We start from the raw sequence: 13,219 nt of genomic DNA, 5'->3' as shown, positions 1-13,219 counted from the left end.
CCCGGGAAGCCAATTAAAGTCAGATGGTGGGACCGAGTTGGCATTGTAGTTTACGATCCGAAGTGGATGTTAATCCACTTTGATCCATCATTACTTAAAAGGGTTATTTAGTTAACTAAGTATTCTCTTAGTGTTTATTGTAAGCTGAATGAGAAAGTAAAGAAGTGTGTCTATAGATGTGATAATAAATACCTTTAATTGTTTGCCTGGCTGTAAATCTCCTCATCAATTTTATTAGCTGAACAATTCTAGCTAGCCATATTTATACAAAGCAGACACGTGTAGTTCGCTTAAGGCTGAATAGTTTTGAGCTCAAAAATAGGATTTGATTCACTTATCAGCCTTTTGTTTAACGTCATTCACACAGCTGTTGGCGCAAAAGCTCAAAGCAAAGGGGTCATGAAATCATCATTATAAAGTTGATGAGTCTGTTTTCCTAACCAAGACCTGCTGTTTTACTGGCTCTGTGTTGGCCTTGTGCTTCTTAGAGTGGACAGAGATCGGCCAGTGAGCTCACTCATTGTTAATAAATATGTGTGTGGGTGTGTGTGTTTCCCTCAAACAGCCCAGCGTTCAGCTCAGGAGCTTCCCTTGGTGGAGAAGCAAAGTGTGGATAGCTACCCTGCAACTGGAGGCAAAATGGTGCTCCTCAGTGGCCTCAACTTCCAACCTGACTCCAAGGTGGTGTTTGTGGAAAAGGCGCAGGGTAAGCAGCCGTCACCACGTTTACCTTCTTTTAGTTTCCCCCTCTTAATGTCTGCTTCAAATGTCTCCCTCTCCTTCTCTGCCTCAGTCTTTTCCCCAGCCTCTCCTCCCGTCAAAATAGAGCGAGCCCTGCCAGAGAGCCACATGTGGTGTGCATTAAGCCACTATATTTTTAACCAAAGCGTATTTACATTTGCTAAAGTTTCCATTGCCTGTTCACTGGTGCTCGCCACAAGTTAAGGAATGAATCACAACGTGCAATGTCTCTTTCCCCCTCTCTCCCTCGCTGTCTCTTTTCCGTGAATCCTTTTCTTTTGACATTCAACCCTCCCTGGTACTTCCACTACGGTTGCCTCCTCTCCCACCCATTCTAGCAGATAGTCACCATGGCTGAATGTCACTGACTCATGGTGAAGAAACCATTTCTTATTTTTTTTAGGAAGATTTTTCTGTCATGCATTTCCTCTCTGTGTGGGAGTGAGAAATGATCAATAAGCTTCTAATCAAATTTGCAAGGGGGATGGTTATTTCCTTTGTTGAACCCACTAAATCAAAGAAAAGGTCAAGTACAGTGATACCTCCAGAGTCTGTTGAAAGGCAATGTTGCTGCATATGATAATTATGAGAAACAAGTAAGGAAGGTTGAATGTGTGAGAAGGTAGGATAGTTCAATATTAAGGTATTCTATCATCACTGGTGAAAGGTTTGGTAAATTAACCCCAAATTCAACATTAAAGTCATAGATTATCCCTTGATAACTTTTTTTTGCATGAATAAACAGATCAATAAATTAGGGTATGTTGAAGTATGCCGAACACAGTTGAGTACAACCTGCTCTGGATCACACACTTATGATTTAAACTGGACCCAGAAATCATGAAAAATGTCAAAGAAAACAACTTTCAAAGTGAGCTCTTCAGACCTTTATTGTGTTCAACTAAATTATAAATCACTGATCAAGTGCAAGAAATACATAGTACATATATTTTATGTAGTAGTTTTTAAGTCTAACTTCCAACTACCCTCCAAAAGTGCATCTTGTGTCATGGAAAGGCATCATCCTTACGTCATCATACAAATAAACAGGAAAGGGGGACTTGCATTTTCCCAAAATAAAATTTCAGTTGTTTAATTTTGACCAATTAATGCTTGAATGCACCAGCAGTCTCTTATAGGTCAACAAATGATTTAGGTGAGAATGCTGGGTTGGGAAACTAGTGGCATAACAGACACAAATAACATATTCAAAGATGAGACAAGCTAATAAGCAACATACCTTAAACCTTTTTTACCTGCACATCATCCTGATATGAGTGTACTCTGAAGCAACGTAGAGGTTACTTGAAAGGCAAAGAGGGGGTTAGGGGAGGCGGATGAACTTGATAATATGGGGTCTCCCTCCCCATGGCTTTACTTAGTCATGGAGGGGGATCCCCTGGAGAGGAAAGCCCATTCATACACACCTCACCACCCTCTGTTATTTGAGCCTCATGACCCCCTCTGACTACTATTTCCCTTTTTAACCCCCTCTCTCTCTTCCTCTCTGTCTACCATGGCTTCTCTGTTTTCACCCCCTCATCCTCCTCTCTCTCTTTTTTTACCTCTCTCCTCAATACCCGTTAAAGACATTAGCCGATGTGCAGCCCTGGGCTAGCGGGATCCCCACAGTCATGCTTGCCATCGACATTTCAGTGGCTTGTTTTCCGTCTATGTGGTGTCCAGAAGGAAAGAGAGAGATCGAAAGAGAGGTTGTCTGTCTACTACTTAGTCTGCTTTTATGTAAACTTTAATGACCCACCACTTCCAGGGTCTCCTAAGTCAAAAAGCCCATTACCGACAGAGCTACACACTCTACACACATGCACACACAGGAACACATATATCACTCACTAATGGCAACTATGTATGCGCTAGTATGAGCGTGGAAAAGTAGTTATGTTCAAATATACTGCAAAATATTGTCTTTTGGCATTTTCATCAGAGAATCCCGCTGTTTCATGAAGGTTCTCGGTCATTTCTCTGATTATTGATTTAGAAAGACAGAACTGGGATGAGGAAAAAAAGAAACCAATAAAATTATAATTATATTACAGATTTATCCTTCAACCTTGGTTTTATTTTCCCCTGGAAAAGTTCTTGACTAAAATCACCCATGAAATGCAGATCCTTGCTGCGCAATAATTACAACTCACAGAGATGTGCTTACACACAGTCGGACACACATGGACACGTACAGCTGCACAACACCAATCACTGCTTTAGCCACAGTGGTGACAGCCATTACTGCTGCTGGCATCAAAGGTCAGAATGGTGGCACACTTTTCAATATCGACTTCAATAAACACCTCCCAGAAAATTCCACAAATCCTAAAGAGCAACAGACCTTTTTTCAGTCACCCTGTACAACTTTGTGAATGAATTTACAAAGATAAAGTTCATGTTTTACTGGTGTGAACATACATTAGTATATGCAGTAATACTTGTTATAATCTGCACACAAAAAACATGTCTTTGAAGGGCTGAGAGTAAACTTTAGGGTTGGATTGGAAAGATGGGAAAGTTTTTTAAAACCTACATGAAAGTATTATTTGAACCTGTTGTACTCTGAAATCATATACAATCCCTCTGTTGGTTTTAGCTGCCGCTTGAATCTCTCTCCTCCTGTCTGACTTGTTTTGATTGTCTTTCAGTCCCCCCCCCCCCCCCCCCCCCGAGATGTCCTCAGTATCAAATGAGCAGAGTTCGTTGCGGTTGCCACTGCGGGAGATCTTAATGCCCCTTGAAAAAATAATTACTTCTTTGTTTCAAATGCCATGTCCATCCCCAATGCTTCAATTCATCACCCACGGGATAACTGATGTAAACTTGGGTGCGTCTTCTGCGTGTGCATGTGTGTTTGTTGTTGTGCATGTGTGTGTGCACACTCGCTGCTAGCCTGCAGGCCTGTTTGCGTTGTTCAGTAGGAAGTGTTTTCTGTGAGTGATACACAAGGGATTCCCTGTAGAGGGGGTGAAACGGAATAGACAAGACCGTTAGAGGGAAGGAAGAGAGAAGAGGATGAAGGGAGGAAATAAAGACTAAACTTCCTTAGAAATTCTGCCTATGACCTAGATTATTGACATCCAGGCATAGATGTGATCGTATCCTGCTTGCCCTGATTGCAATTGGATGAGTGGAGAAATGTCAAGTGTAGGGTCAAATTCTACGGGTCCTGGCAAAATGTCTTATGTGTTCATGTGACTTATTTATGGCTGACATTTATTATTTAATGAATGAGTCAACATAACCATTTTACATTTTTTAGCTTTATCCCAGAACTTGCAAAACAGAGACCAAATAAACCAGACTGTATTCAGATAATGATAGTTGGAACTTCCAATCCAAATTTGTGTTCCTGCTACAATTTAAAAAGTAATCATTTTTGGCATATATATATTTTAATTGAGTACTTGGTAGTGGGGACTACCCTTCACATTGCCACAGTGATTGCATATATGAAATTTTCCATCATCATTTGCACTGTAGTTCTTGGTCCAATTTGACTGTTATTCCATGATGTGCTGAGGTTGTGTCAATGATTTGGTTTGCCCAAACCGCTCTTCTGGCACAGGAGTAGGAGGACATACCTGGCGCACCTATTGCAGTGTGTGTTCTGGCTTGCCCTGCTTTCCATGGACGGAATGAGGGCTACAGGCGAGGAAAATAGAGAGCGATACAAACAGACAAACAGAGGGACAGAGAGAGAGAGAGAGAGAGAGAGAGAGAGGGGGCTGGGGAAAGCCTTCACTCTGACTCAAGGGGGGGGGGGGGGGGGGGGGGGGGTAAGGGAATTCCCTGGTGAGCTAGATAGTTTTTACATCTGGTGGGATTGGAGCGTTGCCTGGAGCTCGGCAGCACCACACAGCCTGGGCTGCAACAGGAAAAAGTCTGGTCTTTTTCTTTTCTTTAGGCGAGTCGAGCTTACAGCCAAGACTAAGAGAAATTCTGAGCTAGAGTATAATCTGTAACACTAAGAAACAAAACCCTGAGGCTATTACTCTAGTCATGCAAAAATATCCTCAGCAACAGGCTGAAATATTTGGATTCGAGAAAAGCCAGCACCACAGACTATGATCGGAGTTCATTCACAGACTGTTTATATTTGGTTGAACACCCCTACCTTGGGCAAGTCTAAACAACAGATGAATTGGTTGATGTATTGTACCTCTAGCGGTATGTCTAGACTGCCTTTGTCTTCCTGCATAATCTTGGCTCAAAATTTTGGAACTATGGCTGTATCAGGTCAACCTTCATCCCAACATCAGGGAAGAGATTTGACAAGTTTGACTTACATCTTGTCTATTAAGGATGGTATAACGAGCTTAATAAATGATAATGTATGATAGCTGTATTTTTAGGAAGTTCACTTTAGCTTTTGGGTGTAACCTGCCCGTTGGACATAACCAATTCTTTGGGTGTTCCTTTGGGAAATAGATGAGTCAATACCCGAAGAGAGAAACATGCCATTCTGTATTGGAGAGGGAGACATCAATACACTCTTAAAGAGATTCATTTGACAAACTTCGCCTGGATTGTAAAAGCTTTCAGCAATTTTGACTGTGACAATGCAAGAAAGATGAAGCCTATTTTCAATAAAGCCAATAGTTGACTTCCAGTGTGATGCAACAGGCGATGGTGCCATTTTGGAATGCCTTTGCTTTGGGCACATTTATGCATCAAAGAACTGTGCTGAATCATATCAGTATTCATAACAGAAAGATGTCTAGATTGTCCTGTGGCCTCCACCCTTTCTCTAGACTTGTCTGAACACGGTATTAGCAGTTTCTTCAGATCAGACTTTATTATTTTCGATTGCCCTTTCAGTGGCAGGTCTTAAGGAATGCCCACCCAAGAAAAGTGATTCCTCTTTATTGAAAGTTGGGTCCTTCATGTCCACTAACTGTTAAAACAACCTTTTTCAAATAGAAAAACTGCTTATATCACCTCTTCATACATTTAAAGGTTTGTAAAGTATTAGTCTTACTTTGATCCTCTGTGATATACCAAGCAGCACACCATTCAGGGTGTCTATCCTTGATGTCTTCCTTGCGAACATAAATGTTGGACAATTGTAAAAGTCTGGATGATGTTCCAGTCATCCCTCTCAGTCTTTAGATGATTTTCAGACTCAATGCCACACAGCTGGAGTCTTGATAAAAGGATAAAACCAGACTCTACTGGTCGGCATTCTCTTCAGACTGGACCCAAAGGTCAACTCAGCTCATGCTTTCCCTGTAATACACCAATAATAACTCACTTCCTGACTATAAAACCATCGTAAATTCACTGTCAGGTCATAATTTATACAGGAACCTTTCAGTTTGAAGCAGATCCACCTTTCTCCAATTTCAGCAGTCCTTAGATTGGCGGAGGTGAGGTGCTTAAGAACGGAATGCAGCTGCACCTCTTAGATCAGTCATGGGGGAACCCCTTTGGCCTTTAGGCTTTGTTCCTCATACAAATACAATTCTTATATCTGTGAAGATGTGTTAAAATGACTGAAGTAATGTCAATCAAGGTAGAAGTGGTACAGAGGCACTGAAACAGAACAAAAACTTGAAATATGTAAACAGCAAGGAGACAATAATACTACTTAAAATCATTTCTGGAAAACAGAAATATCTGCAAAACACGTCTGGGTTGTTTCACAAGACAACCTTCGCAATTAGACATGTGAATCATATTTTCCATTCTTCGAAATACTACAGTGAACTCTCTTTGGTCAGTGGACGTTGTTGTGCACGACACAACACTTAATGAAAGGAAAAATCCTCACTGGCTGTCAGGAAGGAAAGTCAAACCTGCAAGGTCAACATGAGGACAGAGATGTCATTACTCAGCAACTCTTGGGAATCTCAAAAAAGAAGTAATGGATTTAAAAACTAGCTACTAACTAACTACTAAGAAGTGTTACTTGCTGAAAAATAGGATTCATATCTGTATGGTCCTAGTGATTACACCAATTAAAGGACAAAAAAACAGACGTCTCAAGAACTTTATCATTGTCCAAACCTAAGTCAAAGAATATTTTGACAAATGGAAGGATTGTTTTTGTGAGATTTACAATAACAAGAAAACTGTTGCAGTGTTTTTACTGTATACAAGGTGAAATGTGATCAAGTACAAAAGATGACTCTTCGAAGCCTCACCCTATATTTGCTCTAATTGCCTGATGAATGTTGGTATTAGTCTTTGTGGATCTCATTTGCACAAGTGAGTCATGCAGACCAGCAGACAGATGGCTGGTTTACCTTCAAGGGCAAGCCTAAGAATAAGTGTTTCTACTTGTGTGTCTCCTTGAATGTTTCTCTGTGGCTTGATATTCGCTGATCAATCTCCAGACACAGCTCCTGCGCCACCTTTTGTTTAGTGTCTTCCTCATTCATCATTCAAGTTGAAGGCCACCACAAAGCTAGAGGATACTGTGGTAGCGTGTTTGCAATGTGTGTGCATTGCACGTGGGTGGAGGCTGTGTGAAGGAGGAGGTGTTGTCGGGAACAGAAGCTTTTTGCAGATGTTGCAGGGAAGAAAGAGTGAGTGGAAAGTTCTGTGGTTATCAGTTGTACAAGCGCTCTCTGACTCGCAAAAAGGTACTGCCAAACGTGGCCCCATCCCAACTCTGTCTCAGTTTTTTAAATTTGCAAAGTCTGATGGAGTAAGGCTTCGACAGTTTTGGAGGAATAAAGCATTGTAAGGTAACAAGGGTATAGGAGAAAAAGATCAAGAGGAAGGAAGGCAGAGAAAAGTCAAAGAAAAGTTTGAAAACATGTTTACTAGTGGAGGCTGGGGTTGACGTCTTAGTCTAAGGTTTCCCTCTTGGAGTGTCTCCCAGTGCGGAGGCGGGTGAGATTCCCTCTTGGTTCCCCAGACGTAACATGAGGAACGCTCATCTTTGTTTGTCTCTGTGTCTCTCCCTCTCTTTCTCTGACCTTCCCCCTGCATGTGCACACTCTAATTGACCTTCTATACTCTTTGCCACTGCATTTGTCACAGCATTACGTGTGCCTAAGTCCTTTGGACAGCTCAACTGCCTATGACATGCTTAGTATCATTGCTGTGCCCCATGGGAGTCCTACAAATGAAAAAACCCTGCTTCTATTCCCTGGTCATCTAAATATCAACCATCTCCACAAGAGTAATGCACATTTCTCCATATGTAACTGCTATTTCCCTCAGTTCAAATAGAAACCCCTTATCTGATCTGTTCCCCATCTGGTTTTCTCCTTTTCTGGGTTTTAATATTGCCGTTTTGGAAAGAGATATCTACTGGTGTTCACTCCCTGAATAATAAAGTTGACCACCCGCCCCCGCTCCCACAGGCCACCAATAATAAGCCAACCATTACTGGGATCCTCTATATTCTTTAACTGTCGACATGATGTGAAAAACATAATGCTTTGGTGGGGGAAACCTGGTTTTACATCTTCTTGATCTCCAGAGACTTCTGTTATCAGATATTTGGAAACTGAGTCTGATTATCTTATCTGATGGCTCTCTGTCCCAGAAGGAAAACACAGCAGTTCAGCAGTACTGATGTGAAGGCACAGCTGCTGCCTACCACTGTTAACATACAGTAGCTGTGCCACATCGCCCATGCTATTGCCTCACATGGTGTGCCACTGACACAAAGGCTGCTCTGTGTCACTTCTACTTCTGTCAGCCTTAATGAGTCATCTGTTCTGAAAGGGGCAGTGATCTATATGCTGATTGCTGTAGCAGAGCCCAGAGCGTCTGTTAGCTAAGGTGTGGCATGAAATCACAGAGAAACCCTAAAGAATGTGAGTTGAGCTTCTGCAGACTACCGACAGCTGCAGCAGCTCACTGGTGTTTTATTGCAAAGCAGTCAGAGAAACCTCTTCACCACAACAAGATGGAGTTGAGAAGAAAGAGAGAACAAATGAAAGCTACTGCTTTTTGTTATTCAAAAGAGAGACTTCAGAACAGAATAAAGAGAGAACAATCGCATAATCAAGAATTCAAAAAAGAATTCAAAAAAGACACAAAACAGTAAATAACTGATGGTGGTTGACACTGAATAAGGGACTGGGCAATTTAAGGTAATAAACCTAAGGCAACCTAAGGCTCATGCAGCAAATTACAGTCATATCAAACTCATGGGTTGGTTCTCTTGACAGATTTATAAAGCAGCTCAGAAGTGGAAATGGTGCAAGGCGTGTGGAGTTCTAGCTTACTGCCAGTTTCCCAGATGAAGGGACTGTTGGGTCAGGAACATCTGCCGTGGGCTCATTGGAGGGAACACTGAGTCCACATTTGCTCTTTAAAGAACGTCCCAAAAACAACCAGTACTCCTTGTGGATGGTGTCCTTCAAATGTGCCCTTTTTTATGCTGTATAAAACATACTCTTCACATCCATTGTTACTTATACACCAGTATCTGGCCCAACAATGAGAAAAACATGTTTTTGTAGTTATTTAAATGGAAATTTAGAGTTTTTAATTCCTTTAAAAAAATATGTTGATGTTAACCTATCATTTTGTGTCTGATGAAATACTGTCTTGAGATTTATGTCTCTTTATGACTCTCATGCAAAATAAATACATCCAGTTACTGATCAGGGTGCAGGACCTATAAGCTCAATAGCCTGTTAGCATCCAGTTATGTGGATTTAAACAGCAATCTGTCAGCTATGTCATGGGAACTTTAACTTGAAAGCAGCAATGGCTATGGAATGGCTAATAACCATCCCAAAAATAGTGATTTTAATTGGGACATTTTTACACCTCATAAACTGAATGTCATAGATCCTCTGTAATATTCTGAACACCATTAAAGTTGTGTCTTGTTCATAATGAGACCTGTTCAATCTTGTATTTCTCTGTCACTAGATGGGCATCACCTGTGGGAAACAGAAGCCAAAGTTGACAAGGACTCCGTCAAATCAGTAAGTGCACAGCACTGACATGGCTCATCTGAGTCCCAACCTCCCAGGAGACCCTCTCCTTTCCTCTCTCTGTCTCCTCCTCATCTGTCCCATGTCATGATGTAACCTTTGCTAAATCATTGCTTAATGATGATTAGCCCATGCAATCCTGAATGGAATTTTCACCAAAATCTCACCCAAGTAAACAACGTCTGTCTTATTGTTTGTGCATCTGAGATGCTCGAAAACACACACACACACACACACACACACACACACACACACACACACACACACACACACACACACACACACACACACACACACACAAATCACAAAATCTCCTCTTAAACACCACATATACACACACAGGCTCTTACCTCAACACAGCGCTCCCAGCACAGCCAGACATTTAGTTTACAGCAAAGTGTTGTGGTGTGGTGAATTGGACTTAAACACCTCATCTGCACAGGGCTCATGCAGTCAAGAGTGGATAACAGCCCTGCGTTTACCTGCTGCTTTCATGGGAGTCGTAATGAGAAAATAAAGCAGTGTGCTCATTTCACTAAGGTCCAGTCACACATTAAGATTGTAATAATATAAAGCCAAGTGAAAGGGAATCGTCAGGAGAGGGAATGAAGTGAATGTTGTTCTACATGTCACAGAAAGCTGGTTGTGCTCTGGAGTTCATTAAGATTTCACTGAGGTTCATTAATTCTTCTTTTAGCGGGGAGAGTAAAGGATCTGCAAGAAAAAAACCTCTTTGCTTGTGTGTGATCACTGTGTGCTTTGAATCACTGATGCCTTTCATCAACAGTTATTTACCCTCCGTCTACATCTTTTTTCAGGATTTACACTTGCACAGGGACTCAAATAAACCACTTGCATATAAATACAGCAAAGGGTGTTTTTCTCCTTGTTGTCACTGTTGTTTCACATAAGTAAATGACTTGGTTGCATCAGGAGGGTAAACATGGACTCCAATGTATAATTGGCCTGTAGGGCTGGCTGATGTGCAATGGCTTATGTCCCAGATGCTGGAAAAACACTGGCCATGCGAGGCTTCGCCAGGGGTAGCGGAGTGTGCAGTTGGGTCGATGACAGACTAATACAGCAGTGTTTTTATAGGTAGATTCAACAAACAAGAAGAAGGGAAGAGAGCACTGGCCTTCCTCTTACAGATTACCCTAAATTGCTCCACCCAGCTGCCTGACTGTTTTTATTGCAGTCCAGAGCAGGCTCACTTTCGCTGGTCATGATGGAAAGGGAAGGCCATGTGCACACACACTAAAACACACACTTTACACACTCAATCAGCCACCTGCATGTTTTCTTTGTTGTCATCTGGTGAGCAGACCCGAGCTGAGGACGCAGGCCCCTCACCTACCAACCCCCTCCCCCCCTCACTGCATCCCCCCCCCCACTGATGAGCAACAAAAAGAATGCTTCCTGTCAATGCTCCCAATTGTGGCCTATTTAGGTCCTCACAAGAGTGACCGATATCCCATGAGTTAGACACAAAAACTCAGACAAATACTCTACAACTTCTTTTTGTCAGAAAGAAAGCAGTCAAAAGTTCACATCCGTCCAGACTTGCCAAGTCTAGCCTGGGAGGGACAGGCAAGCTTCTCCACAGGGATGCATGGCTGTGCAAACAAATAAGCCGGCTACCTCTCGTGCTGTACAGGGACAAAGATAATGCTCTGGGGTTTTCCTCAGAGACAAACACGGGCGCTGGACCAACCTCATGGGCTCTACTGCTGCGTATACATAGTCCAGACGAGCTCATTTAAACCAGGTCTCAGACCAGCCTCTGGCAACACAGTACCCAAAATACAGACCGGCTGCAAAATAAACACAAGTGTTGATTAATTTGCTGCAAAAAAATACTCTGATTCACTAACAACTTTTTGATGACTTAAGAAGTCTTACGTCATTGTATGAAATATCTTTCTCTGTATTATTTATCTTTTAGAGTTCTCTTGTTGTGGAGATCCCACCGTACAGGAACCAGAGAATATCCAGCCCTGTGCAGGTCAACTTCTACGTCTGCAACGGCAAGAGGAAGAGGAGCCAATGCCAGCGCTTTACCTACCTGCCTCCTAATGGTAATCATCATTCACTTTTCCCTCTACTGTACATTGATTAACAATGACATTGAAAAATACCTTCTACAAGCTGCACACTTTTCATCATCACATGGAGTATTTCTCCAGGTCTTGACATCCATCTATTATTGTTTACTACAGCTGTCAACATGCCAAGTGAAATTTGAAGTAGTTTTTGGTTGGTGTTTTTTGACACTTTTTACGCCTGGCACCACTTGGCTGCAGCACTGAAAGCAAGAGCAGAAGATGTGAGGTGTGTTTATTCTGTAGTGAGACTGCGTTCCCGAGCGATGAGGTACAGCTGCTGAGTGACAGTGCCTCCGAGCGCTGTCGATGAAGAAAAGTCAAATCCCTTGGCAACTCTGACTTTCCCGTCCCACCTGACACAATGCAACCCCTGGTTCACTAACACACCTATGGACGCACAAACACACATCCATGCACATGCACATGAAGTCACTTACACTTCCACCAGGCAAAGCTTTACCCTGTCATTCATGTAGCAACCTGAAAACCAAGGAATACCTCTCTCTCTGTGTTCATCATGTGTCCTTGGCCTCAGTGTTTATAGATGGCTTTCACTTTGGAATCTGGAGAATGTACAGCTGAGAGTTTAGAGACGTGTTCAGCCTCAAAATTAGATTGTGAGCTATTGACTTTTCACAATGGGTGCAGGTGAAATATCAGCTTTGGTATCACTTTCAACCACAAGTATTTTATTTTTATCTTTACGCATACAGAGAAAGTGGATGAAAGATGTTTTCTCTACACAAGAAGACCTTTTCTGAGACCACCTGAACAGTTCTTGCTGTAGACACATTTAGAGATGCTCAAACTCCTACTTATTCCCTGCAGACATTGTCCAAGATGTGTTAGGGAATCCAACCTGCAACCTTCCATTAAACAAGTCTCAACTCTGTCTCATGACGATGAGCGAGATCCATTAAATTAAACAATGGTATCTTGTTTTCATTGATCAGTGTCTAATGGGTCTAATGCTGCTGTGATAGCAGACTTTGTGCTTTGAGTCCATAGCTGTTAATACGATGTGACATTTAGATTATCAGTAGATGTATTTATGGCGACAGGAGATAAGTGATTGGGATTTTGGAAGAGACTCTGAGAGAAAGTGCAGGGCAGGGGCCCTATTTGGAGATGCATGATTATACGAGGCACGAGTGCATTATGGGTACCTGAACCACTGTGGCCATATATAGCATACCCCCTCTTATTCCGTACATATAAAAAAAGACAGAGCGAGAAGGGGGAAGATAGAGAGATGTGCTATGCATCTCCAAGTAATTTCCCTGAGCATAAACACGGCTAATTAAAAGATGACTTGTTGTGTTCTCTCTTTCACTGCCAAGTAAACCACAATCACAGTGAAGACCACACAAGCAGGGCCGATATCTTCTAAGAGGAGCATAATTAACTCACAAGTGCCAAAGAGACCATGTATCACGAGACTTAGGGTTCTATTTTGAG

The 13,219-nt window shown here is 42.1% G+C and overlaps 1 protein-coding gene across 3 annotated transcripts in view; it reads left to right on the top strand.

Moving 5' to 3' along the window:
* Positions 1-13,219, top strand: part of LOC109983864 (nuclear factor of activated T-cells, cytoplasmic 1-like) — a 58,982-nt gene that overhangs the window by 19,187 nt on the left and 26,576 nt on the right. For all 3 annotated transcript variants that reach the window (XM_065958177.1, XM_020633783.3, XM_065958176.1), the window contains exons 6-8: positions 566-706; positions 9,592-9,647; positions 11,602-11,734. In XM_065958177.1, the coding sequence (XP_065814249.1) occupies positions 566-706; positions 9,592-9,647; positions 11,602-11,734 (330 nt within the window). The remainder of the gene's footprint in view (positions 1-565; positions 707-9,591; positions 9,648-11,601; positions 11,735-13,219) is intronic.

Source organism: Labrus bergylta, chromosome 8 (genome assembly GCF_963930695.1).
Source record: "Labrus bergylta chromosome 8, fLabBer1.1, whole genome shotgun sequence".
Classification (NCBI taxonomy): Eukaryota; Metazoa; Chordata; class Actinopteri; order Labriformes; family Labridae; genus Labrus; species Labrus bergylta.
This window is presented reverse-complemented; position numbering and strand designations above follow the sequence as displayed.